The sequence below is a fragment of the Lactuca serriola genome, chromosome 4 (genome assembly GCF_051521515.1).
Source record: "Lactuca serriola cultivar US96UC23 chromosome 4, Lser_US96UC23_V15, whole genome shotgun sequence".
NCBI lineage: Eukaryota > Viridiplantae > Streptophyta > Magnoliopsida > Asterales > Asteraceae > Lactuca > Lactuca serriola.
This window is the reverse complement of record NC_136411.1, coordinates 383,820,220-383,840,890: the sequence shown is the minus strand read 5'-3', so window position 1 is coordinate 383,840,890 and position 20,671 is coordinate 383,820,220. Positions and strand designations below refer to the sequence as shown.

The 20,671-nt window shown below is 40.6% G+C and overlaps 2 protein-coding genes across 2 annotated transcripts; both read left to right on the top strand.

Annotated features, from left to right (window-relative positions):
• The first annotated feature begins 5,516 nt into the window (after positions 1-5,516).
• LOC145099833 (uncharacterized) lies at positions 5,517-6,614 on the top strand. Its single transcript, XM_079037336.1, has 2 exons — positions 5,517-5,955; positions 6,202-6,614. Exons 1-2 carry the CDS (start codon positions 5,517-5,519, stop codon positions 6,612-6,614), a joined length of 852 nt encoding a protein of 283 aa, XP_078893462.1.
• Positions 6,615-7,454: 840 nt separating this feature from the next.
• Positions 7,455-7,760, top strand: LOC145099832 (putative mitochondrial protein AtMg00820). The gene has a single exon (XM_079037335.1). The coding sequence runs from the start codon at positions 7,455-7,457 to the stop codon at positions 7,758-7,760; it is 306 nt and encodes a 101-aa protein (XP_078893461.1).
• The last annotated feature ends 12,911 nt before the right edge of the window (positions 7,761-20,671 follow it).

The window sequence follows — 20,671 nt, the reverse complement described above, 5'->3', positions numbered from 1 at the left end:
AATGAAGATGATGTCTATGTCAAGATTCCCAAGAAACCTGTCCAGAAGGTTAACACTTTTTCTGAGAAAGAAACAGAAGAAAACATCAAGAAACAGCAAGCTGAGGTTGAGTTGAAGCGAAAGGAGGCGGAGCTCCTAGAGAAGAAAAAGTCTATGTTTCCTGTATGGACAAAAGACTCGCTTCAAAGGTGAGAAATCGATGAGCCGACTATTCTCTGGCTCGAGCCAATAATGTCCTTTAGCCTTGACAACTCCAAGGATTCACAGTTTGATATGCCAATCACTAGAAAGGCATTTATCTTCCACTACTTCAACTCGACTGTTGCTATTCCATCCCCAGACCCGAAGGTAGATATGGATCTTCTGGAGTTTTACTTGGAGTTTGCTCAACCCCAATACCTAACCTGGAGCTCAAAAAAGATAACTATAGTCAAGGTAATGAAGCCCTATTCAGCAGGAAAATTTATTAATGTCAAATTCAGGGTGACTCGAGGAATCGAAGCCTCAGTCCAACATTTTACTCTCGCTGATCTACCAAACCTCAATCCCCATGACTGGATACTCCTCAACAACATTCTTTTGTCGAATCCTCAGGAGTATCAGCCTATAATCGATCATGTCAAGCGTATTCTTGTTTGCTACATACATGTGGTAGCGAAGATGGACCAGGAGATTGCCTCTGCCATACACAAGCGAGCAACGATCAAGACCATGGGCAGAGTTGGCATTGTTAATACCATGATCAAGGGGAAGATAGATTCAAAGTATCACCCAATTATGTTCCTCAGGGGCGAAGGTCAAAAATGTCTGTTCGCTCTTGTTGACAAACACCTCTTCTCGACAACTTGTCTTGAGCATATCTTGGAGATCATTTAGAGGTGCGACGAGAACAGTGCTGCTGACAAGAAATTATTCACTGACATGCTGAGGTGGTACATACAGTTCAGACAGACTCTTCTCACCATAATTCCTCGTTTGTTTAAAGTCATAAAGACGGTGAAGCCTGCTCAAAGGAAATAATCTCTCACCTCATTTGACGCAAAGGGGGAGATTGTTGACTCTGTTAAATTGCGTCATGGGCTCCATCCTTAGCCTAGTTTGAATACCGGTATTGGGCCTGTCCAGCCGTGCATAATTTTGTATTAGGGTTTAGTATATAAGCTGCATGCATGCAGACTTAGAAGTTTTCGCTTTTATTGTTTTTGCTTCATTTTTCTGTAAACCCTAGCTCGACCTCTACAGCGGAAGTTCTTCATCGAGCTCTGCTGAGGCGTGACTTAGTTTTGAATCATAAGCATAAGTTTGATTCTGTTATGTGTTCATTCTCATATTGTACTTAAAAAGTTTGATTACTTTTATCGTACTTGTGAAAGATCTAATCGATCTAAGATTTTTGAACTCATCACTCTTTATCCACACACATCTATCCTGACGATGATTCCGAAACCTCGGATTCTGAACTCCGTTTCCGACAAGAGTTTGCCTTACTTTCAATGGAATACAAACGTCCTTTCAGTCCCTCTTACAAACCATACCAAAATAGATTCAGCACTCCTCACCAAAACCATCATCAACAATATTCTGCTCTGGAACCAAAAGACACCTCCGAAAATCCTCCTGCATACAAGCCTAACCTCACTAAAGCAAACTCAGCCCCAAAATCTTCTCAAAATTCCAACTCAGAAAAACCAAAGATCTTGTGTCATAAATGTGGTCATGCAAACCATTTTGCCAAAGATTATCTAGTTGATGCTCCACAAAAACCAAAAGTCAAAGACTCAACTTATTATGTCCGAAAAGCACAAGAAATGGCAAAAAGTGAGAAGGCATTTGTCACTATAGTTTCAAGAGATATCGAAGGATACTGGTCATCCGGAGATGATGAAGATTTGGTGTCAGCAAGAAGTATATGTTTGATGGTTAGAGAAGCGGCTGAATGTGATGAAGGGTATTGGTCTTCTGGGTCCGAAGATGAAGATGATATTGCTGAACCTCACTACTGCTACATGGCCATTAACGATCCACCAGGTTGAAGCATTGTTCAGTAGGTAAAATCCATGATCTCTGATAATAATTTTGATTTGACTTTATGTGAACCTTATCTGACCCAAATCCAAACAGATATGAACTCTATCTATAAAGCCCATGAATCTGCCATAGAAGCCGATGAGAAGAAAGACTGTGAACTAAGTCGTCTTAGATTATGTTTTGAGGATAAGAAATTGAAAATCGAGTCTCTAGAGCATGAACTTCTAATGTCAAAAGATGAATGTGTAACATCCGGATTTCCAGGTATATTATTTTATTTAATTATTTTGGAGTTTGTGGAGGAACTCGGCGGGTTGGAGCCAAGACTCACCGAGTAGGGTCGCGGATGTTCATCCGGGTTCACGTCCAGACTCGGCTAGTCCATTTATGGACTCATCGAGTCCATGCTGTTTACTGAAACCCTAATCCCATGGGTTTAGAGCCTATTTAAGGGCACTTATAGCCTCCCATTGCGGCTACCAGTCCCTTGAGAGAACCCTAAGTGAGCCAAATCGTTGTGAGGAAGAAGAAGTCACTTTTGATCCTTGTACCTTGGGTTTAGCAAGAAGGAGGTGACAAATAGCAAAGAGGAGGTGCGATTCTAGCAGTTCCAGAGTTCAGAGACTTCATTTTGAGGTAATAGTTCGAAACTCCTTCAGTTTTGGTGTTGATCATTAGAGTTAGGGTTTTCTAACCCCTTTGGAGAGTGATTATGTGGAGCAAATGGTCCCTCTTCGAGTTTGTGCCTTGGGCCTGGACTCAAAGAGGTCCAGAGATCTTAACCCTTGGAGCTTTATGGATCAGTTTGGGGTTATTGGACTTAGGTTGCCATTTTTGGGACTAAATCTCCTTTTGATGCCTTGTTGTTGTTATACAAGCATCAAGTCTCGGATTTTACGTGACATTCATGCTTGGCAATGCCAAATCTATGGTTTAGGGAAACATATCTTACCTCAGGAGGTCAGTAGAGTTTGTGCATGGCATGAACTCGCCATGTTGTTCTTAAGACTCGGCGAGTAGGGTTAGGGTTTCACGTAAATTGCTCAGTGAGTTGACTTGCCGAGTTGGGGGATGACTCAGTGAGTTAGAAGGGGGTTAGAGGACTGGAGTTCAAGGCGGTACTCGCCGAGTTGTTCTTGAGACGTGGCGAGTTGAGTCGAGGTGGCCCCGCGGTTCATGCCAGGTATGACTCGTCGAGCATAGGGAGGGACTCGGCGTGCCAAGCAGGACAAAGTGTTAGAGAACATGTGTGAACTCGCCGAGTCACCAGGGTGCACTCGGCGAGTAGGGTCAAAGTGTGACCGTTGACTTTTATTGACTTTTAGGATTTGGTCAACAATGGAGTACTTGTGTCAAGAGGGGGGTAAAATAGTCTTTTACCCTTCTGAGGTTGCCAATGGCAGGTTGAGTCTAGTCTCGAGAGTTATATTTATAAGAGTATTTACTTTATGTGAATAGGCAGAGACTAGGCAATATTTCTACCGAGTCAGAGATTTACCGAGACACCTGAGGTGAGTCTTCTCACTATACTTTACCTAGTGTGGTAATAGAGTTGTGTGATAGAGTATTCTAGAGTTATATGCCAGTGTGTTTGTATGATACTACGTGTGTGATTTATTGTGATATGTGATATGCATGATTCAAAGTTTACAGAGTTAGGACCAGTGGGTCCACAGAGTTATGGGACCAAGAGGGTCCCACAGAGATATTCGACCAGAGGGTCAACATAGTTACAGCCTTGAGTGGCTTATATGTGTTTATGTGGTATTTTGGGGAACTCACTAAGCTTATGCTTACAGTGTTACGTGTTATGTGTTTCAGGTACCAGTGATGACCGCGGGAAGGCGCCGGCTTGATTCGTACACACACATGGGATTTTATGTATTTCGATCTTGGGTGATGTTTAGTGAAACAAAGACATGATACTATGACATTTTATGAATGAATGAGTTTGTAAAAATGTGTTTGAAAATGCGAAAAATTGTTTTAAATTTTTACGGTGTTTCAGAATGTATCATTTTGAAAGATAAATGTGAAATCACTTATTCTGAACGAAATGTTTTGATTTCTGATAATAAACGTCTCAATGCCAAAATAGATGCTTTGCATAACTCTGTAGACATGCTTGAAGCTGATATTCGGATGGCTCATAATTTTCGTCAGCCATGGTCTAAAGCTCCTGGTCTCGGAAGCGAGTTTCCGAAACCAATTATTAGTCCCCTAAAGGAATTGCAAAATTTGACATTCATGGGAGAGGTTCCGAACATTAAAAATTCGGACACTCCTGTTTCTCCGTGGTCACCCCTTCAGGAGGATAAAAGATCTTTTGAGTCCCTAATTCCCGAGTTCCAGCCAATAGTTGTCAAATGTCCTGATTCCACGCCTCTTCCGCCTCTGATAAAACAGGACCTGAATCGGACCACAAAATATCATTATAGTCTTCCAAATTGTGTAGACCATGTTCCTAAAAGCAATCACGTAAACAACTGTGTGATTGAGGAAATTATTCCGGAAATAACTAAAGTCAATGCCTCGGAATTTGTATGGGCATCTTTAGATGATAAAGTTGAAATCTCAAGCAATGTGTCCTCTGATTCATGTGAACTGGACTCCTTAGTTCTTTCGCAGACCAAATTGGTTCCCATTACTCCTAAGTTTGCAAATCCATCCAAAGGACAAACTTCTGGATCCTCTCATCATTTTAAGAAAAAACCAATGTTGAATAGAAAAGATATTGTAGATCCCAAGGTTGAAGCTAGAAATTCTTTCAAAAAGGAAGTTAAGACTAGACAAAATTCCAGGTTCCTTGCTAACTCTAAACCAAATTCATTCTGGAATCCTCGTGTCTTCACTCATAGTCAAAACTCTTTTGTTCCTACAAGGATCCTGAAAAGACCTTCCGAACCTTTTGCTCGTTCGGAATCTAAGGATGTCCTTAGCTCAATCTCACCTTAAGATCATGTTAATGTCAAAACAATCCGAAATACTTCGCCGACACCTCAAAATGTTTCATCTATCTTTATTGCAAAATCTGATGGCATAATTTTTAAACCAAGAATTTCAAAGAACAATGTGTCATCAAACAAATCCATAAGTTCAAAAACCATTGTTTCAAAATCTTCAAACAAAAATCTTGTGTGGAAAATCAAAACATCTGTTAACAAAACAACTGTCTCAGAGATAACAAAAAGTGTCAATCCTTCGGATACCAAAGTTTCGAAGAAGTCAGATCATAACCCATAAGTAGTTGAATATGACTACTGGATAGATGAAAAGACATTAGCATTTTGTCTTTTTCAAAAGAACTCAAGTAATCTCACCAAGAAACACGTAGTTGTTCCAAAGTCACAATCAAAGTCCAAAGTCCATGCCTACATCGCAAAGTCTAACTCGGAGCCTAAAAGCTCCATTGTTCAGTAATTTTGCAGGCACTTTGTGCTTCGGAGCAAGAAACAATATGGTATATTGATAGTGCTTGCTCCATACACATGACGGGGCAGAAGGATTTCATGCGAGATTTAAAGCTTTCTCCAAATGCTGGTTATGTGACGTATGGAAACAACTCCAATTCTCAAATTCATGGTTATGGAACTCTCACTAATGGAAACTTCTCTATTTCACATGTTGCTTATGTAGCTGACTTGAAACATAATTTGATAAGTGTTGCTCAGCTCACTGACTCAAGCAGACGTGTGGAATTTTGGAAAAAATATATCTATGTGATGACTGAAGACCGAAAAGAATGTTTGATAAAGTCTCTTCGCAACAAATTCATGTACCCACATGACATAAATATGATTATTGGCAAACCGCAACTCTACCTTCTCTCCAAAGTTGTTCCTAACGTCAGCTGGCTATGGCACCGAAGGCTCGCACATCTGAATTTTCGGTACATGAATGATCTTCTATTAGGTGAAATGGTAAGAGGTTTACCTCTTCTCAAGTTTGAAAATGATCATTTATGTGTTGCATGTGAGTGTGGCAAGAAATAGAAGAAGGGTCATCCTGTTATCATCGAAAAATCCATTTCGGATCCATTGGAACTTCTACACATTGATCTTTGTGGACCATCCACTGTAGAAAGTCTTCATCATAAGAAATACATTCTTGTGATTGTTGATAACTTTACAACGTTCACCTGGGTCTTCTTCTTAAGGATGAAATTCGAAACAGCCTCTGAGCTCATCAATTTTATCAAAGGAATAGAAGTTCTTATCAAACTCCCGGTCAGAAGAATCCGAAGTGATAATGGTTCGAAAATTGTTAATTCCACCATTGAGAAGTTTCTCACAGAAAAAGGAATTGATCATAGCTTCTTAACTCCCTACATTACACAACAAAATGGTGTAATTGAAAGACGTAATAGAACACTTGTTGAAGCCGCTCGATCAATGCTGAATTATGCAAACCTACCACTCTATCTTTGGGCTGAAGTTGTATCCACTGCTTGTTTCACACAAAATCAAAGTATCATCCATAGACGTCTCAACATGACACAATACGAAACAATGAATGGTCGAAAACCCACAATCTCGTTCCTACATGTCTTCGGATGCAGATGCTTCATCAAAAACGACCGTGATTAGCTTACAAAGTTCCATCCTCAAGCTGATGAAGCTATCTTTCTTGGGTACTCTTCCAAATCCAAGGCTTACAAAGTTCTCAACCGAAGAACTCATGTTCTCGAAGAAAGCTTTGATATTTCCTTTGATGACAACTTTGTTCGGAATTCTGGCCCATCTCACGATCACAAATCACATCATGGAGTCTGATGCTCCTCCACCAGGATGTCCGAACCCTCAAACCATTATCGAGGTTGACTTTGAAACCCTCTTTGGTCCTTCCGAAACCACTCTTGATTTGGAATCTCGATCAAGACCATCTCCGATTCCAATTCTTCCTTCGGAAGCCCCAGTTTCTCACAACCTTTCCGGTCCACTTCCGAGCTTACCTCCATTTGATTCTAGACCGTTTCAACCTTCTCAAGTTGACGGGGAGAATAATAATGCAAATCCCTCTTTTGAATCAAATGTGGATGGCTTCTAAGATGCAGCTGCTGATTTCGATGACTCAAATCCTCTCAACATTGATGAAAACGAAAATTTCTTTGAATTTCCTTCTGATGATGATGTCAATCTCTCCATCTCAGAAGTTCAGGGGGAGCACCATCCCAATATTCAAATCATTCAGGGGAGCTAATCAATTCTACTATTGATGTAGGATCTTCGGCTGCACAAGAACTCCCTCGATTGCATGTTTGGACGAAGGATCATCCACCGAATCAAGTGATAGGCAATCCGAATGTTGGTGTACAAACTCGCTTAGCTACCAACATCCAAAATGAATGCCACTTTTCAGCATTTATATCCATGGTTGAACCCAAATCCATCAAGGAAGCATTAGAGCATGCTGACTGGATTACAGCTATGCAAGAAGAACTGGTCGAATTCGATCGAAATGAAGTCTGGATTCTCGTACCTCCTCCTCAACATCACCCTATTGTTGGTACAATATGGGTATTTCCCAACAAGCTAGACGATGCAAGAGTTATCATCCGAAATAAGGCAGGATTGGTAGCTAATGGTTTCACTCAAATTGAAGGTCTTAACTACGACGAGTGTTTTGCTCATGTTGCTCGACTTGAAGCAATCAAAATTTTTCTTGCTTATGCTACCCACAAAGGCTTCAAATTTTATCAAACGGTTGTTAAGAGTGCTTTTCTTAATGGTTAACTTGATACTGAAGTATACCTTCAACAGCCCCCCGGATGTATTAATCTTTCCTTTCCGAACTACTATTATAAACTCCGAAAGGCTGTCTACGGACTCAAGCAAGCTCCTCGAGCTTGGTACAAGTCACTCACCGATTTTCTCAAACGCTCAGGTTTTCAAAGAGGTATACTTGATCCCACACTATTCAGAGTACAAATTTATGTGGACGACATCATTTTTGGATCTACGGATTCATCTATGGTTGCTGATTTTGCCAAACTTATGGTCAGTCATTTCCAAATGAGCATGAATAGAGAATTAATCTTCTTTCTAGGGATTCAAGTCAAACAAACTAACAAAGGCATTTTCATTCACCAAGAGAAGTACATTTCTGAGCATCTCAAAAAATACTCTATGGACACTTGTGCCTCAGCCAAGGTACCTATGGGCTTCGGTCACAAAATCTTTGCCGACCCCTCGAGTGTTTCTGTTGATGAAAAGAAGTATCGTGGAATGATTGGATCCTTACTCTATCTCACTGCATGTCGCCCGGACATTATGTTCTCAACATGCTTATGTGCCAGATTTCAAGTCAATCCAAAGATGTCTCATCTTTTGGTTGTGAAACAAATATTCCAGTACCTCAAAGGTACAAAGAACCTCAGAATCTGATATCCAGCAAATGAAAGTTTCCTTCTACAAGCTTACTTTGATTCAAACTATGGTGGTCTTCAACTCAATACGAAAAGTACATCAGGAGGATGTCAATTCCTAGGTGGTCATTTAGTCAGCTGGTCATCCAAGAAATAGAACTGCATTGCTCTCTACAACTGAAGCTGAATACATTGCTGCTGCCAACTGTACCTCTCAAGTTCTCTAGATGAAATCTCAACTCTTGGATTATGGTTACCGATTTCAACGCATTCCAATCTATTGTGATTCTCAAAGTGCCATTGCAATCTCTCACAACCCAATTCAGCACTCCATGAAGAAGCACATTGACATTCAGTACCACTTTATTAAAGATCATGTTCTAAAAGGTGACATCGAACTTATTTTTGTTCTATCTGATGATGAAATTGCTGAAGTATTTACTAAGGCATTAGACGAAACCAAATTTAATGGTGTTCTGAACAAAATGGGTATGATGATGCCTGATCCTCAATTCTTTCAGGAGACATGTTCTCTTTGATAGAAGTATTCAGAAGAAAAATATGCTCCGAACTCAATTACTTTTTTTGTTTCGGAACTACTTTCCCTCTAAATACATAGGATCTTTTTTTTTCTAATTATCCCTCGCGTTTTTCTTTGAGGTGTACAGTTCATTCTCTTCCTCACGACTATCAAGATCGACCATCATCCGGATCACTCTTCGGAACTCACTCAACAAAGGAATTCCGGAAATCCACTCTGGAACGGAATTTTAAAGTGCTCCTGAATTTTCAAACTTTCTCCGGAATTTTAAAGTGCTCCTGAATTTTCAAACTCTCTCTGGAATTTTAAAAGTGCTCCAGAATTTTAAAGTTGCTCCAGAATTTCAAATTTGCTCCGGAAATTCAAAGTGCTCCCGAATTCTCAAAATACTTCGAAATTTTCAAAAATTGTTTCGTAACATCCCTTTTACCCTCCGGATCATGCACTTTCCAGAAAAAATTCATTCGAAATACCAAGAGATAATAAGGTGAAACATTTTTCTCAATGGTTACTTTTTAGGAAGATCCTTATCCAATCTTCCTCGATTTGTGTGACACGATTGCATGCTCTCTAAAATGCAAAACGAATTGACGGTTACATTCTCCTCTTTTAGACCAATTGCCTTGCTCTTTCACCTCACTTGTCTAATCTCAATTTCCCAACATTAAATGTGACCCGATGGACTTCGGATCCTCATCATTACCTTTTTTACCCGATCCATCTTTCCCTACCTATAAATACCTTTTCAAATCCCCTCTTTACCTCTTTACGCTTTTTCAACTGCAAATCTCTCAAAAATGTCCCACTGTTCTTCGTGTTCATCAAGCATTCATCAGTCTTCAACAATGGAGTGTTCACAAAACCCAACTCAAACTGCTTCCACCCCAGGAAATCAATCGCAAGGAAGAAATCATCAAAAGGGTCTAAGGGTTCATCCTCTTCTGCAGATCAAGAACCCTTCCTCAGAGATACAATCCAATTGTTCTCCCTAAACCCTTTAGACTATGATGAATCGATCAGGGTAATGATCGAGTACATTGCTAATCAGCCCATCTTCATTCCACTTACCAAAATCCCCGATCCACCATTACCACTTCATCATCTTCATCGTGCATTCACTAGTATCAAATATGAGGATGGCGTTCTGGAAACCACCATCATTGGAGATTGCCCCATTCCTATCTACAAATCGACCTTTCTCAAGGAGATTGGTGTCAAACCTAATCCCAAAGGTTTCAAAATGGTTGAACCAACGACTAAAGAGTTCCAGACGCTTCTAAGATACATTGGCTACACATAAGACTACCGGGCCAAAGACTTCAAGAAAAGCGCTGTTTTTGGGCTCTGGACTGCTCTTATGCATCTCATCATCCGTGGGTTATCTGGCAAGCACGGAGGAACTGACACCTTGAGCAAGGACTGGCTGAACGTCATCTTCAACATCTACTCCGGACGTGAGATGGCCGTCGATCTTCCTGAAGTATTATGGCAAGACTTTTGCAAGTTTTCCATTAAGAGAAAACCAAACGAAATTTCAATCCCTAGATTTTGGGCCCTGACGATTGGACAGATCTTCAAGGAACTTGAAGTCCCCATTCCGGTGAGCACCATTCCTCCGGAGGTATGTATTTCTTTAAAACTCGTTAAGGCTTACAGAATTCTGGACCAATCTTCCTTTGGTTCGGTCAGACGACTTCCGGACCACATGTTGGCCATCATTCCTTCCGACTCTCCTTATTTGAAACAACATCTAGAGACTTCGGTTGTGTTCGACCCAACACAACCTGCCCCAATCTCTATCGAACCCACTTCGGAAAAGGCCAACCCTGACATGTCCGAACCTAAACTCAAAAATCAGCCAAGAGAAAGGCATCTCCCAAAAAAGCCCAAAACCAAAATGAAAACCAAAGTCAGTGCCCCCTTTCAACAGGAGGGCACCCATGACATTCCGGATGATTCTGGCCGTCCGCACACCCCTCCTGCGCACTCATCTGAGGTACCCCTCAATGTTTCAACATCACAAGCACACACTCACGGGGAGTCTCCACATAATCCACCCTCACCCTCCCAAAAGGGTGATGTCGGTGTTGAAAAAAGTTCCTTGCCGCCCCCTAGAACACACTCCCGTGTCAAATTTGATATTCACATCATCTCTTCTACACGCACACACTCTAGAACTGTTGTTCCGGACCCCAAGCATCCGGAAGGAGGAGTAGTCCCTCCAACTTCCGATGCCTCAACTGGTCTGATACCCGGAAGGAGTAAACGACGACCAGGGGTTAATGATCCTGATTGGGAAGACTATGTTAACATGGCAGCATCACGGCGTCTGGAACTCACTAGAGCTCAATTGGAATCCACTCTCATTTCCATGAGGAATAGGGCCATTCAGAGCAGCTTGCCCTATGCTCCTCCCACCGACACAAAAGCGGATGATGAGCTTACTTCCAAGGAACCACATATCACCACTCATCAAAGTGCATTCCACATTGATCCGGAAGATGAAATCTCAGAAGAAGTTATGTTGGACGAAGAAGCAACAACAGTTTCGGATGCTCATCTCATGACCTCCATTCACTATCAATCCAAAGCATCCGCATCTAAGTCTGCCTTTGACTTCGGATCCTCCTCCACCACTCCGGATGACAACTCTCACTCAAAACATCAAGAAGATGATGTCACCACCAAAATAGGTCCTTCAACTCATCCTCTCTCTCACCAACCTCCTTCGCAACATTCGGATTCTGATTTCGAATCCTCTGCTGGTGACCATGTTGATCCTTTTGCTTTATTGGATATCCGCAATAATGTCTCAGACACCATGGTTAAAGTGTCCTCTGTAGAGACATCCATAGCAAAGAGGAATACAAAGTTGGATCAAAAAGTCTCCGGACTTGATTCAAAACTTGAGGCCATTCTTCAGTCTCTCTCCCATCAGTCTGGACCATCCGTAGCCGAGAGAGAAGCCCAACATGACCGATTGATTTACATTCGGCTGAAGCACACTGTTGAGCAACTTGATTCCAAATATGATGCTCTTGTTGACAACTACCTCAACACCGTCTCCTCCATGCTCAAGGTTCATGTCGATCTTGTGTCTGCTACCACCGATCTAATCAAGCAGACTCATGTTCGTTATGAGAAACAAATTCAACGATTAGAGAAGGAGATCCGGAAGAAGGATGAGATGAATATGATCATTCAACAAGTTCTCATCAAACTCCTGCGCTCCACTTGGAACATTGTGGATGTTCCTAAAAGGAAATTAGATGAGATGATTGAAATCCTTAGCAGCACATTCAAGCATCTCTCTGAACAAGCTCCCACTTCTGAAGCCTACGATACTCTTACTCTTCAACTCTCCTCCGGTCTTCAGAAGGTGTTCTCCAAACTTGATAGTATCAAGGAGGACTTATCGCTTCCACTGTTTTCCATGGTAACCGATACAAGAGGGGGAGAAGGCCCAAGTAGAAGATGGAAGCCAGCCTCAAAATTCACACTCTGGGATGAGGACCTCGATTCCAAAGAAGATGTTCAAGTTGTCTCCGGAATCCTGGGAATTACTAAAGGAGATGAAGATTATGAAATTTATATTCCAGATGAAGCTCCCAAAGGAATTAGTGGTCTTCAAGCTCTAAATCTGAATGCTCCGAAGGTGTTATCAGAAGAACAAAAGAGAATCTGGTCTGCTGTCTCCTGGCCATCCTCTCTTCTGGATGCCTTTGATATGGCAGTTAAAATGGCTAAGGCAAAATCTCTTCTTACAGCTCAAGCCTTCCGAGCCACTCCCTCCATGTTGCCTCCTACTCCCATTCTGGAACCAAAAATAGCTCCAATTGATCAAGGCTCTCCTCTCTGTACTCCAGATAAAATTCCAGAGGAACCGCTTCCAACTCCTACTCTGGAACTCGTCATTGACGAGAACATGAAGATGGTTATTGATGCTCTTCAGATAGACAAAGGGAAGAAACTGATGACTTCTGAACAACAAGCCCTTCTCTCTGGACCTCCCCCTAAACAACAATTTGGATGGCTCGAAGAAAAAATTCACAAGGCACTGGAGGACAGCATCCTGATTCAAGCGTTAAAAGATCATCCCAATCTAATACGTGGCATCTCTCCTCTGTGTCGAGAAGGCATTCTTCAAGCCAAGGAAATCATCCCAACTTTGTAGTACGACCTTCCCTCAAATGACACTGATCAACTGGATCTTCCTCTCTCTCCCTTCAGCAGGTTCTACACCAAGTTTGCTCCGCTCCATCCAACCGATAATCCGGAAGTGATCATCCGGATAGAACATGAAAGGCTCAAAACCTTTTACGCCAAGAATGCTCAACCCTTTAATGAGGTATGGACAAGAAAGAGGATCACCAAAGTTCAAGGCTTTGGAAGAAAAATTTTAGTGAAATTTGAGCTAAACTATCCTTTCTTCCGTTTCCATCTCCTCCGGAACAAACCAACTCCCAAGACTATTACTGATGCGGATTTTCCTTCAATGAATCCGAACGACATCCTTAATCTCACTGCTTACTTCAGAGAAAATCAAAAGGATGACATCAGTATGGGTGCCTATCATGCAACTCTCAGCTTCCTCAAAGACTATGTTGCTGAGTTTTGTCGCTGTGATTACGAACTTGCTCATCTCTACGGAACCGAACAATTCGTTGCAAAGATCGACTTTGTTCTTCCGGAAGCTGAAATTCTCGCAGATGGTCCGATCAAAGAACCGGTTCTAGGGTTTGTCTACACCACCAGAAGAACAAACAAGAAGGACTTCTTCCGAGTCCTTGACAAACACCTGGTTCCTACCAAAGCTCTGCAGAAGTTCGTATCCCGGGCGTCCAAGTCTGATGCTCCGGAACAAGTTAAGGCAAAGTTTGTAAGTCAACTGACTAGGTACATTGCAATGCATGAATGGTTGTTCCAAGAATACACCTTCATCAAGGAAGAAATGAACTAAACTTGAAGGATTGCTAAGTTCACTTAGGGGAGATTGTTGGAACCTAAAAGTGAACCTCTAACAATCCCTGATACACATTCCGAAGTGTGTTTGGTTCCGAAGGGATAGGTACACCGGAAAATTTCCGGAGCTGAAGAAAAGAAGAGGTGTAGAAAGAAGAAAAGGAACACATTCCAAAGTGACTCTCACGTCCGGAATGCATACTGTTCTCAATTTATGTCTTGATCATTTGTTGAATTGATTATCTAAGACTTGACTGGTCTTTCCAGTCTCGACTTGAACATCCATTTTCTAGCAGGCATTGATCTCAAGCATTCACTCAAGGTTTGAATTTTCAAACCTTGATCCTGTCAAAGATCTTATTCTCACACATTTTGACCCTTGATATTAAATTAATATGTAAATTTGGTCTCAATGGGTGTAAACTGAAACATTGAGGGGGGAGATGAGTACGCATGGCGTACTTCTAGTATGTCGGGCGTATGACGTCCACCGACAAACCCAAATTTTTAGGGTTTGGACCCTATTTAAGCATCATTATGTCCCATGATCCCCTCATTTCTCAGCCTACATTACCCTTTCAGCCTCATTTCAAAACCCTAACCCATCTAGAGAATATTTAACCTCTTTGTGTGTGTTTTAGTGCGTGTTGGTGAACCTTGGGGTAGAAGAAGCTTGAAGAAGGAGCTTTAATCAAGGGAGAGCTTGTAGATCTAGATTCCAGTCGTCATTTCCAGCTTCATTAAGCCATAAAGCTTGGAACTTGTTCATTGTATGCTTAGATCTAGTTACTATGGAGTTTTGTTCACTTTTTAGTCCCATGAATGAGATCTAGTGGGATTCTTACACTCCAGAAGTTAGGAGTTTCTTCTCTTGATGTTTCTGAGATCCCTATTCCATGAAGTTAGCATCTTGAGGATTAGCCATGCATGTGTATATGTCCATTTGGTGAAAGTAGGATGTTAAATCTAGCGTTTGAGTTCATTTGATCCATATAACGGGTCCAAGTTAGTAACTTTATGGATTAAGACATTCCCAGGGCTCGGATCTAAAGTTTGGACGTCTGGTTGTAAACATTAAGTGCTTAATGGGGAAAGCGCTTAACAGGTGCGTATGTTGGGCGTACGTTACGTGTATGTGTTTGACTCCCCGATTAGGCAAGCCACCTAGTACGTCGGGATTACTTCTGCTATGCGTAGCGTACTAGGCCTAGTCATGGGCTTTTGTGGTTTTCGCCATATTTGGACTATTAGGGTTTTGGGCATTGTTGGGACACTAGCCTTTCTAACTTTGGGCCATATTCAGGCTTTGGGCCTTCTTGGATTTGGGCCCATATTGGGCTTTTGGGTGTCCTTTAGGAATTGGGCCACTATTGGGCTTTTAGTGTCATTCAGTTTGGGCCTCGGTTATTAGGCCAAGTGAGGAAAGCGTAAATGGTCTGCTGGACAAATAAACTAGATTCCTGGTTATGGTTTATGGCCCAATTATTAATTGGGGTTTTATTCGATTGGTTGGCACATGGATTCTTCGATTTAGCAACCTGATCATCTGTTTGATTGACAATAGACTAAGGTGAGTTTGCTCACTATACTGTAGGACACTAGGGTATTCTATGTGCTTGTAGTTTTTGTGTCTTCTGCTGTATGTGTTGTATGCCTGTGTGCCTATTTGCTATATGTATGTGGGGTGAAATAGACCTGATACAACCTTGTGCTGACATATGAGTTGAAATAGACTCAAGGGTGAAATAGACCAGGTATAGCTTGGCGCAAACGCATGAATTGAAATAGACTTTGGGGTGAAATAGACCCGACACAGCCTTGAGCTGACATATATGTATGTTATGCGGCATTTTGGAGAGCTAACTAGGCTTTGTGCTTATGGTTTTCAGTTTATGTTTCGGGTACTTCTAGATTGAAAGGGAAGAGCTCGGGATGATCGCATCGCACAAACCATGATTTTCGGCTTATTGAATCTGATATGCTTTTGGTATGTTATTTTGTTTACTCCGAATATTTTATTGCTTGACAAACATGTTTGGTCGATGGTTTATTTACTATAAAAAACAAAAGCTTTTGGTTATGAGTTTTGGGACGTTACAAGTTCGTATTAGAGCCTTGGTTTGAGGGATTCGGGCATACTCTCGGGTATGTATGAACTCAAACTGAGGGTTTTCTAGATTTTTCATAAAAAGGACTTTTTTTATAAAAGGAGTTTTTTTAATAAAAGAAAGGGGTGCGGTGAATGCAATCAATCAAGCTCAAGTATGTTTTCCCGAAATACCCATACATGTTTTGTGTTATGCTTTGAGTTGAGAATCTATGAATTGCATGCTAGATTAGGGCTAAGGATATGCTCAAGATTGCATGATAGAATGCTAGGAGAGTTGCCTTTATATGCCTACTGTATGAGCTTGTAGACTTACAAGCTAGTACTGATCAGTCAGTGATAGGATGGCCTATTTAGGTTATGTTTTGAGATTACTCGATGCTCGAATGCTGGTTTCTTTTTGCTTTTAAGAGTTTACATTAACATCATCTAAACAGTAAGCGAATACGCTAAATTACATATTACTGAGATTAGATAATTTTATAAGGTTAGGTTTAACCCTATTGCACATCTATTGTTTGAGTCCGACTGTCGTAGTGTGATACCTTTCATTCGAAGAATTATATGTTGTCGGTGGTATGTAATTGTATTCATAATCTAGTTAGAGGGTGTTACAGGGAGTTCCTTCTGCAGCTAATGACAGAGCGTAGTGTGGTGGTAGCCCTCGGAAAAAGTAGGAAATGATTCGGTGTCGAGAGCTTACTATGCTAGAGGTCGTTTGGATTGATAAGGAAGTAACTTGGGGGATCCAGGGCGATCATTAAGGAATGTATGGATAAATGTGGAAGGTTGTATGGGTCCGTACTACTAGAAGCAGAGGATTCGTACTCGAGTCAAGGAAAGTCACGATGATACTAGGTAGCTTGTAGAATGTGGGATACTTCGAGAATATTATGATGGTTTTTATGGTTTATTTTCAGTATGGTGGTCACTCGAGGAGGTTATGGTAGTGGATCTGGTGCGTGTGATGGTTTGAGTTGAGGATAGGGGCCGAATATATGGATGATCAGATGTAGGAGTTCATTTCATCAAATATTACCCGTAGTATTATTGAGCAGAATCCTATGATATTTGGTATGATCAAGGAAGGTATCATGGAAATTCTGGATGAGTTCTTGGGAACTTTTCATTCTGTGATGGTGCCAATGATGGGAGCTCGCAATTTGACTTTCCGTGCGTTTTGGGCATGTGGGGCTCAAAAGTTCTTCGATGAGAAAGACATGATTGCGAGTAGGCGTTAGTTAGTAGATGACACGAATGCCTTCCATACCAGATATTGAACCGAGGGGGCAAAGGTTATACATGCATCATATCTTCTAAAAGACAGAGTTCGAGATTCATGCGAGCCAGAGAGCGGGAGATTAACTTGGAGATGGAGAAGAAGAGGAAGCCGAATCAAGTTCAAGGTTCTGAGGGTTCGAGGAAGAGCCCTACGGTTTTTGATTCTAGATCGAGGGGCATTGTGGCAAGTGTGACAAGACGCATAGTGGAGCTTGCAGGGGAGGTGATTCTGGTTGCTACAAGTGCGCAAGACTAGACACTTTAGTCGGGATTGCACAGACATCACCCAGGGATCGAGTATGATTTGCTTTCATTGCAATCAGAGGGGCCAAAAAAAGGCCGATTGTCCGAGTTTAGCAGTGGCAGGACCAGTGGCAACACATGCTCCAGTGACCTTGCGGATTACAAATGGCCGTCAAGGCAAGCCGGAGACGCCTGTCGTGAGGAGCCAGGAATTTCAGTTGACATTCGAGGAGGCTCGTGCAACACTGTGCCAACCGGAAATTTTTTAGAACAAGCAAGGTCTAAATTTTAACCGTGTACAAGTGAATTCACAACATAACTTTGATGCAATAGAACTTTGAAAACCAAAAGGGCATGTTTATATAAATTAATATATATATATATATATATATATATATATATATATATATATATATACACTTTGAAAACCTTGGAAAATCAACAAGTTAGAACCAAAATTCACAAATTAAAAACCTTGGAACATCAAGACCGCAAACACATGTTAAGGGACCAGTACGACCGAAATCACCCTTTTTTGGGTGATACCAAACCGAAATCAAGGTGATTTCGGTCATACCTTGGCTGAAATCACCAAAAAGGTGGTCAAATGGTGCCACTTGATTGGTAGAATTATCTTCCCAATGTGATAATTACACATACCAATGTAAATGTCACTTCATTACCCTCTTATTCCACTATATAACCACAGATTAGGGACCTTTTCAAACCTCATTCACCGTTAAACAAAATTTCATCACATATTCTCTCAAAAGATCAAGTCCTTCTCTCCAAGTTCACCTTCAAACTATCCCTGAAAAATGTTCTACAAGATAGTTCTTAAGAATCTTTGTAAGCTTCCTTAATTTATTAAGTATCTATACAACATTTTCCTGTTAGTACATCTAATTTATACACACTATTACATGTTAAAAACGATTATGATACGACTACCTTCAAGTATTCTAAATTGAAGATCATCACCCTCACTTCATTATCAAACCACAAACGCACATAAGGTGAGTTCATACCGCTACATTATTCAAGACTTTTTTCTATGTTTTAAGGGGGGGGGATACAAGTATCACACAAGAAAATTTACGTTAAAACGCAAACATTCAAATACGTTTAATTAATATTTTTACAAAAGTGATAAATACGTGAAATGACTTTACTAACAACGCCGTATACTTTTACATACAAAGAATTGATTAAAACGTAAAGATATGAAAAACGAATGCAAGATACACTACATTATTCTTATATATATATATATATATATATATATATATATATATATATATATATATATATATATATATATATATTGAGTACAAATTATTTACTACATCAAACTATATAAATATAGTTTGCGAAACCTTACCACCTTTGTAACCCGTTGAGCAAAAGGTGTAATCATATATAGTTGTTTTACGTCATTTGCTATATTATCCTGGAAAAGGTGGAAAATTACATATACAAACACTTTTCACTACAAAAACACGTACTCTCGTTGAATAAATTTGTGAGACATTGTCTTCATCGTACCTACCGAGGTATACACGAAACTCCTATTTTATAACCAGAATCTCCCGTAAGAGAGCGTGATACTTGTGTATAGATCTATACGAGACTGATGATCCCACACCCTAACTGTTAGCTATAGTTAGACCGGTAGGTTATGGGTGACAAATGTCATAAACACTTCGATGCCTGAAGAACGTCGCGGTAGGCAACGTCATTTTTAACACGGTTATGAAAACTCACATGGGGAAATGACGATACGTTTATTTTTACACGAAAACACATTTCGTCAAATGGTTTTATATATGAATAAAACTACTTATTACTATTTTAAGTATGGAAAATACTTGTACATTTCGGTCTTGGAATACTTAAGACTACAACTCATTTCTGTGGAAAATATCAGATTTTCTGGAAACAAACACGATTACTTTATAAGGAGTGGCTTACAATTATTCATATAAACTCTTATGAAATCAACAACTTAACTGTTGACAGTTTTTCAAAACCACTTGTATTCTCAGGGAATCAGTAAAACAGGTAACCACCAACTTTTTTAAACAAATATTTTTTCATTGTATTGTAATTGACTTTTGAAACATGTAACACTTATAATGATGTAACTTTTTAAATTATATATATGATGGTCATGTTTGATTTGGTCACTATTATGCATTTTGTTATGATACAATACATAAAAGTCATCCACCCCCGGACGTTTCCGCCATCTTGGTTTGGGGTGTGACAGATTGGTATCAGAGCATTGTTTATAGTGAACTAAGTATATCAAACCACATAAGATATACAAAATATAAATACAACTGTACTAAAACTCTCTGATGTAACATTTTTGTATAAGTATACTTTAAAATATTATGATTATATTTATCAAAGTATAAGTACATTCATACTTTAAAAATATTATAATATTATGATTATATTTGTAATCAGATCTGGGATGAATATAGCCTGATCAACTATATTTATCTAGGATGTGACCAACGTATGCCGAGGAATGGTCGTGGTGAACGACGAGTCTAAAACTTACCAACAAAGCATACAAATAATCTCAGTAAAATACTATAAGAGTACTTTATGATACACACTCTTAGATTATTTATGTACCTCTTACCCCTATTCTCGAATAGACTCTATGGCAGTATTCCACCTACTTGGAGATCCCTACTTCCCTAACCAGGGAAACGGCGGCAGGATAGAGGAGGATCCAGAAGAGAATTCAAAAGAAGAAGAGGACGAAGATGAAGTCGAGGAAGACACCGTCTCGGAACCCGAAATTTACAATCCACCATATGCCGCCCAAAACCCGAGATGGAACTTCCATGGCCCGGCACCCCGATGGGCAGTAGATTTGAAGAGATGGTGCCAAGAGCAGGCCCAACGCCCACCCTATGGTTTGGAACGAGGTTTCTACAACCTCGATATACGGGGTTCAACAGACAGGGTTCTCCCTGTCATGGTCCGTCGCATCGCCCGCCATGGTGAACAAGCAAGGGCATCCGACAACGAGATCATGGAGGTTGGTGCTACCACCGAAGTTACTGCAGTTTTTCTTCGTTGTCTGGAAAAAGATCATGATCGAAAACGGGATCATACCGAGGCCCTT